Here is a 21,959-nt window from a genome sequence, read left to right as displayed (position 1 = left end):
TTACCTTCCAAGCAGCTTTTGCCTTAGGGAGAAGCAGTGCCCCACCCTGCTGGAAAACCTTTCACGCTACCCCATGGGGTTTCTATAGTTTGAGGCTCATTTAGAGAATCAGATTAATCAGCCTGCTGGCAGAGGCAGACTTAAGAGTGCTTTGAGTCTTTGCCTGATCTGCTTCTGGACCTGGGCCTTGGAAAAGCAGACTTTGGTGTGCATGTTAGTCCTGTCCAAACACACCCAGCCCCACCAGAGGGGACCTCAAGCCATGGGTTGTTGATAGCTCCAAACGGTACTCAAGGCCAGTCACAAAGAGCATCTGACATTGGCCTGCACCAGAGACCGGCCAAAAAGACTGAGAGTCCTAGCAGGCCTACCTAATACATAGAAACAAACCCAAATAGGCAGCCAAAATGGGGAAACAAAACAAGCCCCAAATGAGAGAACAAGGGAAGTCTCCAGCAAAAGAGCTAGATGAAATGGAGATAAGCAATCTTTCAGCTGTAGAGTTCAGAATACTGATTGTAAGGATGCTCAATAGCATGAAAAAGATATGGAAACTGTGAATGAACTTAAGAATGACATAGCAGAAATTAAGAATACATTGGAAAGAGTAAACAGCAGATTAGAGGAAGCTGAGGATCAGATCAGTGAATTAGAAGACAGGGTAGAAAAAATAACTCAATCAGAGATCCAAAAAGAAAAAACAAAAAAAACAGGAGGACGGTCTAAGGGAGCTGTGGGACAACACAAAACGTAACAATATTCGCATCTTAGGAATGCCAGAGGAGGTCGATAGTAAGTAAGGGTTTGACAATCTGTTTGAAGAAATGATGGCAGAAAACTTCCCTAACCTGGTCAAGGAAAAAGGTCACACAAGTTCAGGAGGCACAGAGAGTCCCAAGCAAGAAGAATCCAGAGGTCCATGCCCAGACACATGATCATTAAAATGCCAAAAATTCAAGACAAAGAGAATATTAAAGGCAGCAAGAGAAAATTAATCTGTTATCTACGAAGGAGCTCCCATAAAGCTGTCAGCTGATTTCTCATCAGAAACTCAACAGGCCAGAACGGAATGGCATGAAGTATTCAAGGTAATACAAAACAAGATTCTGAAACCAAGACTACTCTATCCAGCAAGACTATCATTCAAAATAGGTGGTGAAGTAAAGAGCTCCCCAGGCAAGAAAAGGCTAAAGGAGTTTATCACCACCAAACCAGCGTTGCAAAAAATGTTAAAGGGACTGCTGTAATAATAAGAAGAAATAGAGAAACATAGGCATAAAGAATTAAAATGGCAATAAATAAGGACCTATTAGTAATAACCTTAAGGACTTTAAGGGAGAGATCAACAGCAATATAGTCGTAGTCGTGGACTTTAACACCCCACTGACTTCACTGGATAGATGTTCCAGATAAAAAGGCAACACAGAAACAGTGACTAAATGGCACAACTAGATCAGATGGATTTAATTGATATTTATGGAACATTTTACTCCAGAGCTGCAGAATATGTTTTCAAGTGCACCCGGTCATTTTCAAAGACAGACCACATGTTAGGACACAGAACTAGTCTCTACAAATTCAAGAAGATTGAAATCATATCAAGCATCTCAGTTCACAATGGCATGAAATTAGAAATTAACACAGTAAAAACATTCAAACACATGGAGGCTAAATAGCATGTTATTATTAAACAATGAATGGGTTACCAATAAGATTAAGAAAGAAATGAAAAACTTCTGGGAAACAAATGAAAATGAACACACAACAACCCCAAATCTGTGGGACACGGTGAAAGCAGTACTAAAAGGAAAGTTCATAGCACTGCAGGCCTACTTCAAAAAGCAAGAAAAATTTTTAGTAAACTATCTAACCCTACAACTTGAAGAATTATAAAGCTCCCCTGTGAAGTTGTCCAGACCAGGGCTTTTGTTTGCTGAGAGTTTTTTTATTGCTGCTTCGATTTCATCCGTTGTTATTGGCCTATTCAGGTTTTCTGATTCTTCCTGATTTAGTTTTACATGATCTCACTCATATGTGGAATCTAATAAACAAAATAGACTGAGGAACAAAATAGATGACATAGAAGCATGGTACAGACTGATGGATCTCAGTGGGAAGGCGGGGGGTAGGGGAGAAAGTGGGGAGAGATTAATCAAAGAACTTATATGCATATATGCATAACCCATGGACACAGACAATAGTGTGGTGAAGGCCTGGGGGGTGGCAGACATGGGGTGGAGGGGTCAATGGGGGAAAAGCGGGGGATATCTCTGATACTTTCATCAATAAAGATAAATTTTAAAAAATGGATGGTCAAGCTCATTATATATTACTATCTATATATCACTATCTGTCTGTCTATTGGTGATGGTTACATAGGTGTTCACTTTATAAATACAGTCATGTACTGCATAATGACATTTTGGTCAGCGATGGACTGCATTTGTGACAGTGGTACTATAAGATTATAATGGAACTGTTTTTCCTGTAAGAAATGGGAGGATATGCAGTTCAGAAGGATTTTTTTCCCCCTCTGAGAGGAAAAATAATCAGTGGGGTTTAGCAGTAGATTACCTCTCACTAATAGCACCTCAATTTTAATGCAGATGACATCCCAATCAGTGAGCTACTGACCTGTTTCAGCACAGAGAAGCTGGTCCCCTCAGCGGAGATCCGTTCTTGCCTCATCTAGCTTTTGGCGGTGTTAGCATTCCTTGGCTTACTTCACTTATGGCCACATCAGTATCTCTGCCTCCGTCTTCACTTGCCCTTCTGCTCTGTGTCTTCTCTTTTGTCTCTTATAAGAAGACTTGCCATTGGATTTAGGGCCCACTCATGGTAATAGAGGAGGGAGGATTATATCCTCAAAGACTCTTTTTCTAAATGAGGTTACATCCACAGGTTCTGGGCTTACATATATTTTTGGAGGACACCATTCAACCCACTACAAATGTGATTCAAAGCCTTTGGAGGAATTAGCTTTTGAAAGTGGAAGGACCTAACATGAACCTAGCAATTGGTCACTCTGTGTTTACTTTGTCCATTCACCCCCCTTTCACCTCCAATCTCTAACATCACTCTTAGCTAATACCTAGTTAATAAAGTAATTAGAGGAGAACTTCCTGTAAACTACCCAAACCATCCACCTATATATATGTATCTGTGTCCTGTGTGCTTGGCCTCCTCTGCTGTTATTACATTAGTAGTATTAGTGGTATACAAACGTTGCTGTCAAAGTTCTGAGCAGGTTTTACAGATGGAATCCCAAGGCAATTGGAGTATGGGACTGGCTGTAACTCCATTTTTTCTACCCCAAGTCTAACCATCTCTGAATTTATCTGTCTTTTTTTAATATACATATATTTTGAAGTTCTGTGAAATGTTTCACTTGAATAGTAGGATCTACTTCTATACTTCAAGTTTTGAAAATATTTTCAAGATGGAAATCTTCCTTGAATATTCTACTCACATCTTAGAGATATGTAGTAGGAAATATTGACTTGTGATTCAGATTAGTAAATGCCATCTAATTTGACCCTTATTGCAATCAGTGTCCAAAATCCCTTGGCTGAGGGTGTGTAATAGGAGGGGTGTACATGGATCATCTTGTGTGAAAAGTTAATGTATAGTGAATATATGTATTTTCCTAGAGAGAAGTTAGCTTTTATCAGATGCCAAAATAATGAGGCATCAAAGCTTAGATCATCTCTCTCTGTGCCTTTATTCATCAGATACAAAAATTGTCACCAGCCAACTTACCTAGAATCATACAACCCAATGTAGTTTCCTGATTCTTTAAATTATAAACCATTAGTCCTCATAATATCTAACACTTTTTAAACTTACTAGAGTATACATTTATAAGGATTCTAGAGGTCAACAATTAATGTAGGAAAATATGCATTGCTTATAATTATGAATTTTTCTTTCTTACTTTAGTTTAATGATTAATAATGGAAAGCCTACATATTTTAAATTCTTATAGTTGTACATTTATATAATACATATCTTAAGTATGGGTATTTAGCAAAGTTTTTATATAGCATTTAAATTCATTTATGTATCATAATTATATAATTCAAAAAATCCTACTAATTGCTATTTAATGTGAAAACTTTGCATTGTGACAACTGACATATGCTAACTTACTTTTTCTACTGTGGTTTCCTTACAGGTTTAATGAACTTGTAAAAAAATTCAAAGTTGAATATCATGCTGGTGGTTCTACCCAGAATTCAATTAAAGTGGCCCAGGTTGGTTAATTATTTTTAAAGTTGTAAAGAAATGGATTTAAAATGATTCTAGACTTTTGGTCATTGCATAAGTGTTCAAATCTATATTTTGTTGCTATGGAATGGTTTTGTTTGTTTTGAATTAGGATTTTAGCAGTGATTTTTCATCTAATCAACAAAAGTTACTTTATTTTAATTGGTATTTATTTATGGGTAAGTTTGAACATTTTTTAATGTGTTTATTGTTCATTTACATTTTTTCTTTCTTGATTGTCAAGTTTTTTGACTGTTTTATAATTTTTCATGTTACTAGTTTATAGAAATTCCTCATACTATGGATAGTATAGCTTTTTATTCTATAAGTTGAAAGCATTACTTATTTGTACTTTAACTCTGCTTATAGTGGCTTTTACTGTGCTGAAGTTTTTAGTTTTTTTTAATATAATTAAACTTTATGGCTTCTGCATTTTATATAGTGCTTAGAAAATACATTTCTATAATAAGATACACAAGTTTTCTTGTGTACATATAGATACGTACATATTCGTATACATAAATATAGGTATGATTTGTATTTAATTATCTGTGTGTCTGTATCTGGGTATGTTTTATATGCACATGTACATACCTAAATTTGTATGTATGTATACATTTCTATGTCTGTATCTATACCCATGTCTATATCTTCCAATGGGTAATTGGATAAGCTTATCTGACATATTCCCTTCAAGTCACCAGCCTAACCTAATCTTGCATGAGCAGGTTAGTGTTCTGTTTAAAATCCTGATTATGAAGGACCTGAAAAAAGCTTTACTTACCTCTGGTTCTTACCTTTGCAATTTAAAAGGTAGCTCAAAACCCCACTCATTGTAGTTACAGGTGAGTTCTGATAGACTAGGGTCATTTTTTATATTTCATCGACTAATGCTTTTTCTTTGAATTTTATTAACTGTAAGGACTGGAGAAGTGGAAAATTGACAAAAGTTGAACAGTTTCTATTTTTTGAACAAAATCTTAGTTTATTTAGACACACAGTGTAATTTTCCTGCATACTGAAAAAACTCATGTTTAATTGTTGTGTTAAAATATTTTAGGTTATAAAATTAATCTTTAAGGTGGCTATTTGTTTGCAGTGGCCTGAGGAGTCTGTTTGTCAATTGATTTCTATTGTTTTTGTAGAACATCCTGCTGGTTATTTTGTGAGCTCAGGTTAACAGAAAAAGGATAATGTATTAGTTCACTCAGGCTGCCACAACAAAATACCATGGACTGGGTGGCTTAAAGGAGAAATTAATTTTCTTACGGTTCTAGAGGTTGAAGGCCAAGATCAAGGTTCCATCAGGGTTGGTTTTGGGAGAGGTCTCCTTCCTAGCTTGTAGATGGCTGCCTTCTTACTGTGTTTTTACATGACCTTTCTTCTGTGCCCATATGGACAGACATCTCTTGTGTTTCTTCCTCTTACAAAGGCATCAGTCCTGTTGAATAAGGGCCCCACCTTTAGGGCCTCATTTAACTTAATTATTTCCTGAAAGGCCCTATCTCCAAAGACAGTTGCCAGTTTAGGGTTTCTACATACGAATTTCAGGGCAGGGACATAATTCTTTCTTTAACAGATACCTTTTTAAAAGCCTTAGTCTGTCAAAACATATTCTACTACCTCTTCAGTTGTTTCTCTTTACAGATCTGGGAGACTATTAGCTGTCCACTAGTAAATTCTCTTCTTTCTTGAGCATTTTCATTAATTTCTACCTCCCCAAAGTTTATTACTTATATAATTAATATCAAGACCCGCATTGGATTTCTACCTGATACTGGCCTTATTAATAAAATAATCATAGTCCAACTGTTGTTATTTTGCAATTTTTATAATACTTCATGTGCATTATAGCAGCGTACTCTAGTAATGCTTTATTTGCTCCTATCTTTAGCAAGGAAGTAAATGGAATTTAAAGTCTTGAGTGGCTCATCTAATATTTTTATTGTATTAGTGATATATTTGTAGTTGAACTCTTATCCTGATTGCCAGACTAGCCATCTTTCTTTTATATCATATGGAGAGCAGTTCATTTTGGTTCAGCTCAGCCAGCATATACAAGAAATTTCCTTTTCTTTATTCCTTGTCATTTATTAAGTTCGTACTGTGTGCCAGGTAGTCTGTTAGATGTTGGTGATACAAAAGCTAATAATTGACCTGGTCCACACTGTTGAAGCTTTTGTTATAGTGAAAATGTATTTAGGGGTAGGGTTGTTGGGGTGGAGAGAGAGAACTGTAAACTCTTAAGTACAGTATAATGTTATGAGAGCAATCCTCTCTACCCCTAAAAGACAAACAAATCTAGAAGAACCAGAATAAGAATATATCAGTACTCACATGCTATACATGTGATTTCTTCAGTTTCTGGAAACTTGAAGGCAAAACTGTATATCTTCCCAAGTACACCTCCAACGTGATGTTCTATTCCTAGTTGAATCACAGTAATTCCCATTTTCTCAGTAGGATTTCTATTTCATGTCCTTTTTTAAATTTGAACTAGGAAAACTGAAAGAGATACCCCGAATAGCAGTTTTTCTCTACCCAACTTGAACCCCCACTCCCCCGCAGTTTATCAGTCTATTTCCTAAGATTTTATTTTCAAACTTTTTGTGGAGTCTTTCAGAGACTATCATAAGGAGGCAAGGGTAATGCTAGATTTGTTCTAGATTTTTTTGCTTTAAAGGCAGAGCATTTGTCCTTTTTTCTATTTTATATGTTAGGTTTTAAAAGTTCTACTGCCCACCTCACACCCATTAGGATGGTTGCAGGCTCAATCCTGGCCCAGTTAGGGCACGTGTGGGATGCAACCAGTCGATGTGTCCCTCTCACATCTCTCTCTCTCTGAAAAGCAATGCAAAAAAAATATCCTCAGGCCCAGCCGGGCGTGGCTCAGCAATTGAGCATCAACCTAGGATCCAGGAGATCATGGTTTGATTCCCAGTCAGGGCACATGCCCAGGTTGTGGGCTTGATCCCCAGCCCAGGGGCATGCAGGAGGCAGCCGATCAATGACTCTCTCTCATCATTGATGTTTCTATCTCTCTCTCCCTCTCCCTTTCTCTCTCTGAAATCAATAAAGATACATTTAAAATATATATATATCCTCAGGTGAGAATTAAAAAAATGATTAAAAAGGTAAATTTTGTGTTATGTCTATTTTAGCACAATTACAAAGTAAAAAATAGATTCTAGAAATGCTTTAGTAGGGAGTGATATCAGCGTGATTCATCTATAGATTTCATTTGCTTATTCAGCAATCAGTGAGGCAGCATAACAAGAACATGGGCTTGATCTTGGGATCATGAGACTCCATTAGAGCTGTGTTTAAGTTCAAGCTTTGTCACTTTACTGGCTATGAAACCGTGATCAATTTATTCAACTTTTCTGGGCCTTTCATATGTAATGTGGAGTTCAAATCCTATCTCAGATGGAAGTTGTAAGGCTTAATGAGATAATGAATGTTAAAAAAAAGTTATAATACTTTTTAAAGAAAGTTTGGAAACCACTATGGTTGGGTGCTTTCCCCATTTTTTTCTGAGTTCTCTTTATTTTAACAAAACTTACATTTATCCATTCATGGACAGAACAATCTGGTTTGTGGCTCTCGTCCACTTAAAAATATTTATTTCAATCTAGCCCTCAACTGAACATCTTGTTTAGCTTTTCAGCTCCCCTAATATTTTGAGAGTACTTTTCCTTTCCATCTGATTGATGAGCCAACTACATAATTGCCAACTTGTGATTTATGACTAGGATAACCACACAGTTTGAAAAATATTCATTTAGAAGGAGGATTTCTCAGATTTTCATTGGCAGTCATTAATAGGAAGAATTGATTCCATTGTACATAAAGCAGATTGTACTTTGTACATTGAGCATCTGCTGTTTTAGTCATTGTATTAGGTTACCTATATTTTGAGTAAATTTTGAGTAAAATCTGAAAAAACTATTCAGAGCCTTAGAGGTAACAATTCTAAAATAATCTTAGTTGTATCTAATGTGGTGAATGAATGAGGACATTGAAACTGGGCTTAAAGCTGTCTAAAAAGTCTAGGCAAAGGAGTTGACAGGACCAGCCGACCAGGGAAAGTGCTGTGTTTTGTTAATGTTAGAGTGTTTGATTGGTTGTTTTGGGGCTATTGTCTTCTTTTCTCATCTATTTGAGTTATCCTTTGCCCCAGAAAACAGCTGGGTTACAGCTTTCTATTTTCTCTATCACTGTAGATTATTAAAGAAGCAAACATTGGGCAAAAATATTAGCCCAATAGAAGTACACTGAGTGTCTGTGAACTGTAGATCTAAAATATTAAATTTTTACATAAAGATAAGAAAAACAAACAGGATGGATGAAATTCATAGATAGTAAATTGGTAGCTTATAAAAATCAGGCAAAACTCACAGGATATTATACATATAGATAATAAATAAGCAAATAGCTTGGGAAACAGGCAAACTTGATAAGATGTGTTAAATATTAATAGCAAGTAAGTTTGTAACCTGTACGACTGCTAAAGGTAGAAGAAAGAAAAACTGTTGTAACAAACAAGATTATTACTCATAGATAGAACGGACTAGACAGACCATATCATGATCATGTACCGCTGGGCTGACAATTATATCACCCTCAGATTGATCACTCGTTACTGACAGTATGTTCTAATTCTGGCCCCACATGCACTGTACCTAGGAAAGGCAATTAAAGCCATGACTCTTCAGCAGGCTATTTCCCAAACTTTAACATCTTTGCCTTTGAATCCTTCCCAGAGAGCAAGTGAGTACACTTCTTTGTTCCTAAGCACTAGTTATGTGCCCCCTTGCTCATATTGTGACCCTATTTTCATAACCACACCATCATCACTAGGAAAGGTTGATGAGGCAAAGAGCGAGGCAGGACATTTGAACATTCAGGTAGTATGGTCCTTATAGTACTTGATTGCTCCCTAAAGTGTTAACTTATACCGGCTCTTTCCTTTGCTTCTTGCAGTGTGTCTTAAATGGGTAAATCTGTGATTTCATATCTTAATTTGGTTGGTAGGCCCTTTCTGTTCTGTGACCTCTAGGGTAGCTTGCTTGCTTATGTACTTGGAGGCTAACAGTGCTTCAAGGTAATTTCCGCATACCACATCAGGATTAGGTAGATTTCCCCTTGTTCAGTAGTTTAACAATAACTTACATGGTAGCTATGGAAAAATATGCAGAAACATTGAAAGGGGACATTACTTGCAAAAGTCATCATCTCTGTGAAATATGAACTGAATATAATATGGAAAGTAAAGTTCAACACTTTACAATGTGGAGCTCATTCTACAGATCTTACCAACAATCATACTTTGATATATTAAGTGATGTGGTAAATCATGTCAGCAAGAAACTGTTTCCATTAGTTCTTAGGTATTTTGATTTGTTAAATAATGTCCTTGAAGATTTTAATGAAACCACAGGCAACATAAAATAAAATATTGTAGATATCACATCCAAGTGTAATTCTGGTCTTTTTTCATTTGCATATTTGACAGAGTACAAATTTAAATTTTGGCAAATTCCATTCTGTGTAAACTTCTTATTAACGAAAATAAAAAGTTCTTACCTCCTAAATATCCTGCATACCTTATATTCAACAGTCTGGAAAGGGGGGTCTGATCTGCTTACCTGCGTTATTGATGCTTTCCTAGTGAACGTTTTGGTCACTTTTCAATTTTCTCAAAATTTATAGATGTACTTAATGTGATTTTTTATTTTAAAGATATGGAGGGAGATAGCATCCTTGGGCATGTGCCTTTAGGCACATGGCTGTAGTTGTTGCTGGACTTAGATAAGATGTCTGGCAGTAAAATATTTTTTAAATGTGAGATAAGAAGAATGTCTTTGTCTCATTCAGTAATATATAAAAAATGAAAATGGAGCAAAAGATTACAGGAAAACTGAAATTTATATGCCATTTCTTCTAGAGTGTTTGATGACATTTGAATAGGCCATAAGGAGGCTAGAAAAATCTCATACAACAAACAAATGACTAATTTTTTGTGTAATATGATTACTTTATAACTTAAGTGGGGGGGGAAGGTCACCACAAAAGGGCAGGCAAGTTAAATAAGGCCTTCTCAACTTCTTTGGAATCCAATTTTGACAGCACAAGTTGAAATTACCAAGGTGCTTCGTAGTGTTTTGAAATGATAGTTCATTTTAGGGATGGATAGCATATCTAAGGAATCTATAAACAGAAAGGACATGATTGATAAACAATTGGATATCAAAACAAGCATTTAGATTCAAGGTAGATGGATATTTTGTAGAGCTAGAAACTAATTCTTATATATCTAAATACCAGCTGTTGCTAGTAAGTAAAATCCTAAGTATTCCACGCTCAAATGCTTTGGTTGAAAGGATATTTAGCTTGATGTCATCACATTTGGAATAACACCAAGAATGTGGACTTGATAAGAGCAGAGCTGTAAGTCAATGTGAAATGCATATTTAACTATATTGTTTTACCACATATAAAAGAAGGATGTCCTAATGGTTCCAGTCAGTTCAGAGAAGTAGTATTGGAAAGGAAACACAAAGAGTAAAAATATTATGTTATTTCATGGGACAAAAAGAAAAATGTTATTTTTTACTAAACATTGGTAATATCTGTTTAATCCAATTGTACTTACTCTTTAAAAATATTACATTTATATATGTTAAGATTAGAATACAGCCCGGCCAGGTGTGGCTCAGCGGTTGAGCGTTGACCTAGGATCGAGGCGATCAGGGTTCGATTCCCGGTCAGGGCACATGCCCGGGTTGTGGGCTCGATCAATGACTCTCTCATCATTGATGTTTCTGTCTCTCTCTCTCCCTCTTTCCTCTCTCTGAAATCAATAAAGATATATTTAAAAAAAAAAAAAAAAAAAGAATACACATATGACCTATAAAATTTAAGTATCCAGTAAAGAGTTAAGAAAAGTTAAAATAAGTTGTATAAAATATGTATTTTAACAAAAGAAACATTAATAATGATTGTTATGATTTCTTATACTTTTTATTTAATCCTACTTTTAATTATTAATAGTTACCACTATCAACTATTTCTGTTGTTTTGTTCAAGTAATAACACTTATGTAACAGAAAAGTAAATAATACAGAATAATATATAATTTCAAATAAGTACCATGTTGGTTTGATTGGACTGCCATAGCAGCACCACAGAATGGGTGACTTAAGCAAGAGGAATTTGTTTTCTTACGGGTCTGGAGGCTAGAAGTCCAAGATCAAGGTGTCAGCAGCTTTGTTTTATTTCTAAGTCCTCTCCTCTTGCTACTTCTTCGCGTTGTTTTCTCTGTGCAGACCTCTGGTGTTGCTCTGTGTGCACTTACCTATTTTTATAAATATACCAGTCTGATTGGATTAGAGCCCACCCAAAGCACCTCATTTTAAACTAATTACTTCTTTTGAGGCCCTCTTTATAAACATAGTTGCATTCTGAAATTCTGGGTGTTAGTGTTCCAACTTGACTTTTGGGAGGGCACAATTCAGCAAGTACCCATGGCAAGTACTTATTTGGACATATTTATTATTTTTGCTACCGTATCTTTTTTTTTGTTTTTTTTTTAAATATATCTTTATTGATTTCAGAGAGAGGGAAAAAGAGGGAGAGAGAGATAGAAACATCAATGATGAGAGAGTCATTGATCGAGCCCACAACCCCGGGCATGTGCCCTGTTGATGAGATGCCATAGAAATTTAACTCCTGTTTATATCAACTAGTCTATGGCAAAATTTGTTTTGTTATATGTCATTTTGTGTAAAGTCCCAGAACCTGTTGACAGCATTGAGTGCTTACTGTATGTGATTTAGTTGTTTTCTTAGTGGTTGCTTTGAGGATTACAGTGAACATTCTAAATTCATAACAACCTGGTTTGATTAGTACCAACTCAGTTTCAATACAATACAAATACTCTCTTCTTTTATATTTCCATCTCCCCTTTTATATTGTTATTATCACTGATTACATCTTTATTGTGTGCCCATTAACACAGATTTATAATTCTTATCTAATTCATAAAGTTTTGCCAGATACAGAACTCATGGCTGACAGTTCCTTTCTTTTTAGTACTATAAATATGTTGTCTTACTGCATTCTGGCCTCCATGGTTTCTGCTGAGAAACTAGCATTAAATCTCATTGAGGGGCGTTTACACAGGACAGGTCACTTCTGTTTTTCTTAAGATTCTTTTGTCTTTTGATACTTTGGTCAAGTGTTGCTGTGGATCTCTTTGAGTTTATTTTCCTTGGAGTTCATTGAGCTTCTTGGCCATCATATCTTCAAATATGTTATATTTTCTCTTTTCCTTCTGGATTTCTATTATACACATGTTGGTCTGCTTGATGGTGGTTGTTTTTTATGTTTCTGTGGAAAGAGTTTGGAGCTGCCTACTCCATCAGTTTGCTCTATAGTTATTTATTATATCTCATTATAGTGTGTATTTTTTGTCTGGTAGGTCTGTTCCTGGGTTGGCTCTCTGAAAAATTGATTACTACATTAAGGCCAGTGGTGAATTGTTTTCTTTTCCCACACTGGAACTATTGATTTTTGTGTGTGTGTGTGTGTTTTTTTTTACTATTGGTTTTCTTTTTTTACTATTGGTTTTCTTTTTCACTATTGGTTTTCTTAAACCTAGCCTACTTTTTTTTTTATTACCTCTTTGCAATCCTTTTTATACTACTCTATACACTCTCAATCATTGTATATTCACAACAGCCTCTGAGGCAGAGGGGATGATATGCCTCTGTTTCAATGATGAGGATTCTGATTAAATAAGTGAGACAAAAATGCCACGGTGGGTAAACTAAGCAAAGCAGAGTTAGAACCCAGGTGTTCTAATGGGAAATTCCTGATTTCCTTACTGGAGATTTTTCTCTCTTTCTTAAAGGACTTCATGGAACCACTAAATTGATTTCAGAGAGAGGAAGGAAGAGAGAGAGAGAGAAACATCAATGATGAGAGAGTCATTGATCGGCTGCCTCCTGCATGCCCCGGACTGGGGATTGAGCCCACAACCTGGGCATGTGCCCTGACAGGGAATCGAATCTTGATCTCCTGGATCCTAGGTCGATGCTCAGTCGCTGAGCCATGCCCACCTGAGCTTTCACAAAATTTTTTGACGGTACCTAACTCAATATGATGTGTTGTTAGAATTAAATGACATAATATGAACAGCATACCTAGCCCAGTACTTATACATAATGGCAGTTCAATAAATTGTAGCTACTATTACATTCTGAAAAATGTATATGGCAGATATTTTCCATTAATTGAATTAGTTTCCAGCAATTTGATAAGAATGTACTTAAAGCAGTAAAATACACCAGATTTTCCTTCCGTTAACAACTATTTATCTCAAAATGAATTCTCTCAAAAATAGAAAATAAGGCAGTGGGGCCTAAAATTGGTCAGTGGATGGTTCTTACGGGTCGTAAGAAGTCGAATAAAGTTTCATCCTATTCTAAGCTCCTGAATGTTTTATTTGGTTAGCTAGTTAGTTTTGGTTAGCAACATGGAAATTCTTTGTTATTTACTGTTGTTGGAAGATTTGGTTGGTTGGAGTCCATAAGGATTATTCATTGATAGCTGTTAACTGAATGTAGAAGAAAGGAAATGTTAGTCTCTTGGTATCTGATTTCGGTACTTATATAAAGATGTAGTTTACATGCCTTTTGTGTTAATTATATACTAATTTAAATGGTCTGAATAAGTTTTTATTTAAGGAAACAGTAAATTCCTTTGTAAAAAGTATTTTTAAGAAGGAGATAATGATTAATCTCTAGTTATTCACTTAAGGCAGTTTCGTAAGTGTTTATCTTCCATAGCACATTCCTAATTCTGTAGTGTGTGTTCAATAATTTTCCTTATATTTCTTCTTAGGTTTTCATGTTAACATTTAAGCTAAATAAGTATCATAGAAACCTCAGAGCATGTTGTAGGAACCAGTTTTTGACCCTAATCGGACTCTTTTTTTGCCTCCGGGGGCTAGGCCACTAAAAGTATATAAAGAGTGTCCTCTGATGCCTCTGGATGCTAGTGAGTCAAGAACTGCTCCAAACTGTACTCTCTTCTCGTAGGTAATCAAGGGAGGCACCCATAGTCTCATTTAGTCACATGGGAAAGAGTGGTTCGTTGCAATAAACACAAGCAACACAAAGGGGTAGAAGGGATTTCTTGAATTGTGATGCTAGTATCACAGGGCTTAGGGTAAAGTCCAACATTGAGAGGAGAATTTGGAAACATGTTTCTCATCAGTTGTCTTGGTCACTTCCTCCTCCTCTTTATCGTCAGCTCCAATGCCCTCCCTGCCACAGGGAGAAATTAGAAACTAAAATCTCTCTGATTCAAAAGGTTTTAAATTATTGCTAAAATATTTAGTCCAGAGGGATATATAGAGAGAGATATAGAGAGATATATAGTTATTTTGTATTCAGATGCAACATTCCTTTACTGATTCTGTTACTTTTTAGGTAATAACTTTATTTGAATTTCTAGATATTTATTCATGTTCCCTGAAAATGGCGTTTCTCTTCCTTTCTTTTGTTTATTCCTTTTTCATATGCTACTGCAATATCAAGAATTTGAGAACTCTTTGGAGGATTTTAATTTTGGCTTTTGGTTGAAGGTCTGTGCTCCAAAGTAGGGAAGAATTATTCTAATCCTGGTATTTCCACAATTTATATTAAGAATAGGTGTTGAGGTGTTAACTTTATGAAGATGGCATACCATTGCTGTAAATATGAACATTTACAATAAAATGTTTCATTAAATAAATCAGATTGCTTTCCAGTTCTTAACAATAGTGTTTATTTATATTTATTGACCAGTAGGGGTTAAGTTTTATATAACATTTGTAACCTACTCTCTCAAATTAAAAATCAAATGAAATTTTCATCAGGTAGACTAACATAACTAGGATAGGAAACTAATATTTGAGATATGCCGGTTATTTAAATATATTGGGTAACCGGAAAGTAGTGTCTCTCTGAAGCATTTATATAAATGTGACATGTGCCTTAAATAATGAAAAATTTTAAAACTTTAAGTATATAGAGTACTTCTTTAAATGATTTTAAATGGGTCATTTTCCCTTCTCAAAATTTATAGATGCAATCCTACCCTGAGGAAAATTTTACTAAATGTGAAAGATAATAGTCACTAATAATATAGCCAGTGTTGCAGTTTTTTAAAAGCAGGAACTATCAATTCTTAACCATCTCCTTTAGGCCCCTGAGGGATGAATCTTAATTTTATAGCAGCAATGGCTGCAAATAATGTACAGGATTTGGGACAGTGTACAAAGCTTCTGATTTGACAGACCTTATACTTTTGGAGAGACTGTGTAGTAGGTGGAGAAGCAAACTCTGCTCTTGGACTTTCCTACATGTAATTAAACCTGGCATCTAAGAAGCTGTGGCAGATTTATGCTTTACCATCACATCCGCATCAGTAGGACTCCTTAAAAATTTTAATCGTTTTGATTGTTAAACTAAACACATTAGGAAACTGGAAAATAAAGGGAAAAATGACAATAATTTCTTTTTTGTTCCAGGTGTATGTGAGTCAGTGTGTGTATTCACATAATCCTGTAATTTTATTTTATTTTAATTTATCTTTATTTTTTTTATTTAAATTTATGGAGGTGACGTTGGTTAATAAGATTAGATAGGTTTCAAGTGTACATTTTGTGATGCATGGTCTGTGTACTGCTTTGTATTCCCACCACCCAAAGTCAGATCATCTTCCTTCACCATGTATTTGGCTCCCCTTTATCCTTTATGACCTTCCACATTCTTCCCTCTGGTACCCACCATACTGTTGTCTGTGTCTATGATTTCAGCTTTATATCCCACATACGAGTGAAATCATATGGTTCTTAGCTTTTTCTGACTCACTTATTTTGCTTAGCACAATATTCTCAAGGTCCATCTATGTCCCAAATGGCAGTACTTCATCCTTTCTTATGGCTGAGTACTATTCCACTGTATTCATGAACCACATCTCCTTTATCTAATCATTTGTCGAAGGACACTTTGGTTTTTTCCACATCTTGGCTCCTGTGAATAAAGCTGCAATGAACATAGGGGTGCATATATCTTCGCAAATAAATGTTTTCAAATTTTTCAGGTAGATATGCAGAAGAGGGGTTGCTGGGTCATATGGTAACTCTATTACTTTATTTTGAGGAACCTCCATACTGTTTTCCATGGTGGCTCTACCAGTTTACATTCCCAACAGCAGTGAATGAGGGTCCTTCTTCTCCACAGCCTCTCCCACACTTGTTATTACTTGTCTTGTTGATAACAGCCATTCTACCAGATGTGAGGTGGTATCTCATTGTAGTTGTGATTTGTATTTCCCTAGTAGCTAGTGAAGTTGAGCATCTTTTCATAATATCTGTTGGCCATTTATATGTCTTCTTGGGAGATGTGTTTGTTCAGGGTCTCTTGGATTGTTTGTCGTTGAGTTGTATGAGTTCTTTATATATTTTGGATATTACCTTGGAACTGTTGTTTGCAAATATCTTCTCCCATTCAGCTGGTTGCTTTTTTGTTTTGTTGGTGGTTTCTTTTGCTGTGCAGAGGATTTTTAGTTTAATATATTCCCATTTATTTTTGCCTTTACTTTCCTTGCCTTTGGGGTCAAATTCATAAAATCTTCTCTAAGTCCAAGGTCCATAAATTTAGTACCTATGTTTTCTTCTATGCAATTTATGGTTTTAGATCTTATATGTAGGTCTTTAATCCATTTTGTATTAATTTTGTACATGGGGACAAACTGTAGTCTAGTTTCATTCTTTTGCATGTAGCTTTCCAATTTTCCCAGCACCATTTATTTATTTTAAGTATGTTTTTATTTATTTTATTTTTTTGTTTTGAAGACTTTATTTTTTTAGAGCAGCTTTAGGTTCACAGCAAAATTGAGGGGAGAGTACAGACATTTCCCATATATCTTTTGTCCTCATATATACACAGCCTCCCCAGCTATTACATTCCATACCACCATAATACATTAGTTACAATTGATGAACCTACACTGACACATCATAATCACCCAAAGTCCACAGGTTACCTCAGCGTTCACTCTTGTATTTGTATGTTCTGTGGGTTTGGACAGATGTATAATGACATCATTGCAGTTCATACAGAGTATTTTCACTGCCCTAAAAATCCCGTGTTCCATCTATTCTTCCCTCTTCCCCAACTCCCCTAACCTCTGGAAACCACTGATCTACCTACTATCTCCATAGTGTTGTCTTTTCCAGAATGTCATATAATTGGACTCATACAGTATGTAGTCTTTTCAGATTGGCTTTTTTAAATTTTTATTCAAAATATTACAGATGTCCCCTTTTTCCCCATTGAGCCTTTCTACCCCGCACACACTTCCCTCCCCAGTCCCTCACCACACTATTGTCTGTGTCCTTGGGTTATGCATATATGCATATAAGTTCTTTGGTTAATCTCTCCCCACTCACCCATCGACCTACCCCCACCTTCCCTCTGAGATTCGTCAGTCTGATCCATGCTTCCATGTCACTGAATCTATTTTGTTCATCAGTTTATTAGGTTCTTTAGATTCCACATATAAGTGAGATCATGTGATGTTTGTCTTTCTCTGCCTGGCTTATTTCGCTTAGCATAATATTCTCCAGGTCCATCCATACCGTCCCAAAGGGTACGAGATCCTTCTTTACAGCTGCATAGTATTCCATAGTGTCCCACAACATTAATTGGTTGCCTCCCATACACACACTGAACCCGTAACCTGGTTATGTGCCCTGACAGGAAATTAAACCAGTGACCCATCAGTACATGGGATGAAGCTCAACCAACTGAGCCACACCGGCCAGGGCTCCTGCACCATTTATTGAAGAGGCTTTCTTTTTTCCACTGTTTTTGGCTCCTTTGTCAAAAATTTTTTGCCCAGATGCATGTGGTTTTATATCTGGGCTCTCAGTTTTGTTCCATTGGTCTGTGTGTCTGTTTTTCTGCCAATACCATGCTGTTTTGATTGTCATTGCTCAGAAGAATAGTTTGAAGTCAGGTAGTGTGATACATCCAGTTTTGGGTTTTTTCCCCCTGAGGATTGCTTTGGCTATTTGGGGTCTTTTGTAGTTCCATACAAACCTGATGAGTTTTTGTTCTAGTTCTTTAAAAAATGTTATTGGGATTTTGATGGGGATTGCATTAAATCTATATATTGCTTTGGGTACTATGGGCCTCTTAACTATGTTGATTCTTCCAATACATGAACACAGGATATCTTTCCATTTTATCGTGTCTTTCTCAATCTCATTTAATAATGCTTTAAAGTTTTTAGTATATAGGTCCTTCACATCCTTTGTTACATTTATTTCTAGGTATTTTATTCTTTTTGGTCCTGTTACAAAAGAAATTTTTTAAAATTTCTTTTTCTGAAATTTCATTGTTAGTATATAGGAATGCAGTGGATTTTTCTTCATTGATTTTGTATCCTGCATCCTGCAACCTTACTGTATTTCTTTATTGTTTCTAATAGTTTTTCTATATAAAAAATTTTGTCATCTGCAAAAAGTGACACTTTTACTTCTTCATTCCCAGTTAGAGTACTATGTTGAGTAAGAATGGTGAGAGTGGACATCCTTTTCTTGTTAGTGATTTTAGAAGAAAAGCTTTCAGTTTTTCACCATTGAGTATGATATTAGCTGAGGATTTGTGATATATGGCCTTTATTATGTAGATGTACTTTCATTCTATACTTATTTTATCGAGTGTTTTAATCATAAATGGACATTATATCTTATCAACATAGAATTTTATGTGTTTGTGGAGAAAACATTTGCTTTGTTTTTTAAAGTAAATTCCGTTTGTGTCATGTAGTTTTACAGAGCCACCAAAACACAATCTTAGGGAAAATAACGTAAAAATAGTATTCCAAATAAAGTAAAATGGACTAATGATAGGATATTTCTTGAGTGTGGTGCTCAGTTCTGGGAACGATATGTTTTAGAATATATGACTTTGGGCAGCTTTACTTAGCCTTCCTGTGCTTCAGTTTGCTCTTTGTACACTACTTGTGGGAATGTGAGGGTAAAGTGTAAAATAAAGGCATGAATAGTATGTACTAGTAGGTAAAATGATGTTACATAAAAGTGTTATGATGATGTTATTAGATTTCAGTATTATAATTAGCATCATTAGAAATTATGCGTTTTTATGAAAATTTTATATGAAGTAGGTGACACACATTGATAAATTGCACTGGGCAATTCCAATTTCAGAATAGTCCTGTATTTGGATTCCCAGACACTTCTAAAGTTATTTTTAGTTATATAGTTATTAAATTGCTGTTCTACCTACTGTGACTTCTCAGAAGCACATTATGGTTGGATTTTAGATGTCAGCATATGTTCATCTTGGATTGAGATGTATTTTCATTTCATAAAATTTAAATCTCCCAATATTCTTAATCATCCTTTTGATTAAAAATGAAAGTATGTCTACCATGAATTAAGTGAGTCTTTTGATTTAATATTATAAAAATATTTTTATTTTCCAAAATGTAACACATACATTTTGGTTAAAGTATACCCACAGGTTCTTTGACATTTCTTCATTTAAAAAGTGGAGCCTAATTTCCCTACTCTTGAAAATGGGTCAGACTTAGTGACTTGTTTCTAGCAAACAGAATGTGTGTCAATGATGGTGTGCTGTTTCTAAGGCTAGATCATAAAAGGCATTGTTGCTTCCACACTGTTTTCTTTTGGAACACCCATAATGGGAAAGCCCTCTGCTATGTCATGAGAACAGTCAGTCTATGGAGAGTCTCAAGTGAGGAAGAACTAAAGCTTCCCACCACCAGCCAGCACCAACAGTGCTAGCTATGTGTAGGAGCCAGCTTCAGTAAAATCTTCAGATGATTGGAGCCCTGGCCAACTTACTCACTGCAACTTAACCTGACCCATAAGATCTATGTAATATTCTGTTTTTTGTTTTAAGTCACTGTGTTTGGCAGCAACAGCTAATTAATATGCACGAAGTCCGGAATTTTAAATGTACCAGAGAGTGTATAGTGAAAAATCAGGTTTTATTCCTATGCCTATACTTCACTTACACAGTTCTTTTTTTTAATTTACATTTTTTATTGTTCACACTATTGCAGATGTCCCCCCATTTCCCCTCTCTTGCCACCTCCATCCAGTCCCTCCACCCCCTAGCCCTCACCACACTATTGTCTGTGTCCATGGGCTATTCATGTACTTTAGCTAATCCCTTCACCTTCCCTTATTCAGTTCCCTTCACCCCTCTCCCCTCCTACATTTGTCAGTCTCTTCTATGTATCCATGCCTCTGGTTCTATTTTGTTCATCAGTTTATTTTGTTCATTAGATTCTACATATTAGTGAGATCATATAGTACTTGTCTTTCTCTGACTGGCTTATTTCACTTAGCATAATAATCTCCAGGTCCATCCATGCTGTTGCAAAGGGTAAGAGTTCCTTCTTTTTTACAGCCAAGTAGTATTCCATTGTATAAATGTACCACTGATGGGCAGTTGCACTGTTTCCAGATCTTTGCTATTGTAAATAATGCTGCTGTGAACATAGGGTGCATATATTCTTTCTGATTTGCCCAGTTCATTTTTATTAGATGTGTTTCTTGTAATGAGTTTCTTGTTCATGCTTCCAGAAATTCTCTATCCCTTTACAACTATGTGCATAAATATATTAATATGGTTTATGTACATATGTTATACAGTATACACAGTTTTATATCTTGGATTTCTTTTTGTTAATATATTTTGGAGATTGTTCCATATCAATACAAAATCTGTCTGGCTAATTCTTTTTCATGGCAATAATAGTCCATACTATGACAGTATTATTTGTTTAACGAGTTCTCTATTTTTGGACATTCAGGTGGCTTATAAAGATGCTTCAGTAAGTATTTTAATATACGTGTTATTTTCTGTCTGTGTAAGTATATCTTTATACTTTATTACTAGAAGTAGAATTACTGGCTCAAGGAGCACAGGCATGGCAAATTTTTATAGAAGTTGCCGAATTTCTTCACATAAACATTTTACCAGATTTTATTTCCACCAGAACTAAATGAATGTGGTTGCTTTAATACATTCTCACTAATTTAGATATTCAATGTTCCTTATCAATATGACATGTAAGAAATGGTATCTCATCGAAAGTTTACATTTCTCTGGGTGGAATAGAATTACTGGGACTAAGTGAACTATTTTCCAAGAGAAATAAATTGCCAAATTAACTCTAAAATGAGATCGAAAATTTGAATGGAGAAATACTCATACAAGAAACAGAGCATCTTATCAAAGGGCTTCCTCTCCATAAAAGTAATAGACCTAGATGACTGCACTGGAAAAATATGCCAAACCTACGAGGAACAGATAATTCTAAGATAATTCTAAACCATTCAGCAGCATAGGAGAATAAAATATTCTAGATTCTTTTTTTTTCAAGGTGGTCTCACATTGATACAATAACCCAACAAGGATAGCAGAAAGAAAAATAAAGAAGCATAAAACAAAAAGGAAAAGTATAGATTAATACTATTCATGACCATTGTAAAAATCCCAGGTAAACTATTTGGAAATAGAATCTAGTACCATATTAATAATAGTCAGTGACCAAATTGGGAAGTAGGGTTAATTCTG

The 21,959-nt window shown here is 35.5% G+C and overlaps 1 protein-coding gene across 4 annotated transcripts in view; it reads left to right on the top strand.

Moving 5' to 3' along the window:
- ADK (adenosine kinase) overlaps positions 1-21,959 on the top strand; it is a 404,427-nt gene that overhangs the window by 125,952 nt on the left and 256,516 nt on the right. For all 4 annotated transcript variants that reach the window (XM_087824314.1, XM_087824312.1, XM_016224045.2 and 1 more), the window contains exon 4: positions 4,175-4,253. In XM_087824314.1, coding sequence (XP_087680440.1) covers positions 4,175-4,253 — 79 coding nt within the window. The remainder of the gene's footprint in view (positions 1-4,174; positions 4,254-21,959) is intronic.

Source organism: Miniopterus natalensis, chromosome 14 (assembly GCF_054644295.1).
Source record: "Miniopterus natalensis isolate mMinNat1 chromosome 14, mMinNat1.hap1, whole genome shotgun sequence".
NCBI lineage: Eukaryota > Metazoa > Chordata > Mammalia > Chiroptera > Miniopteridae > Miniopterus > Miniopterus natalensis.
This window is presented reverse-complemented; position numbering and strand designations above follow the sequence as displayed.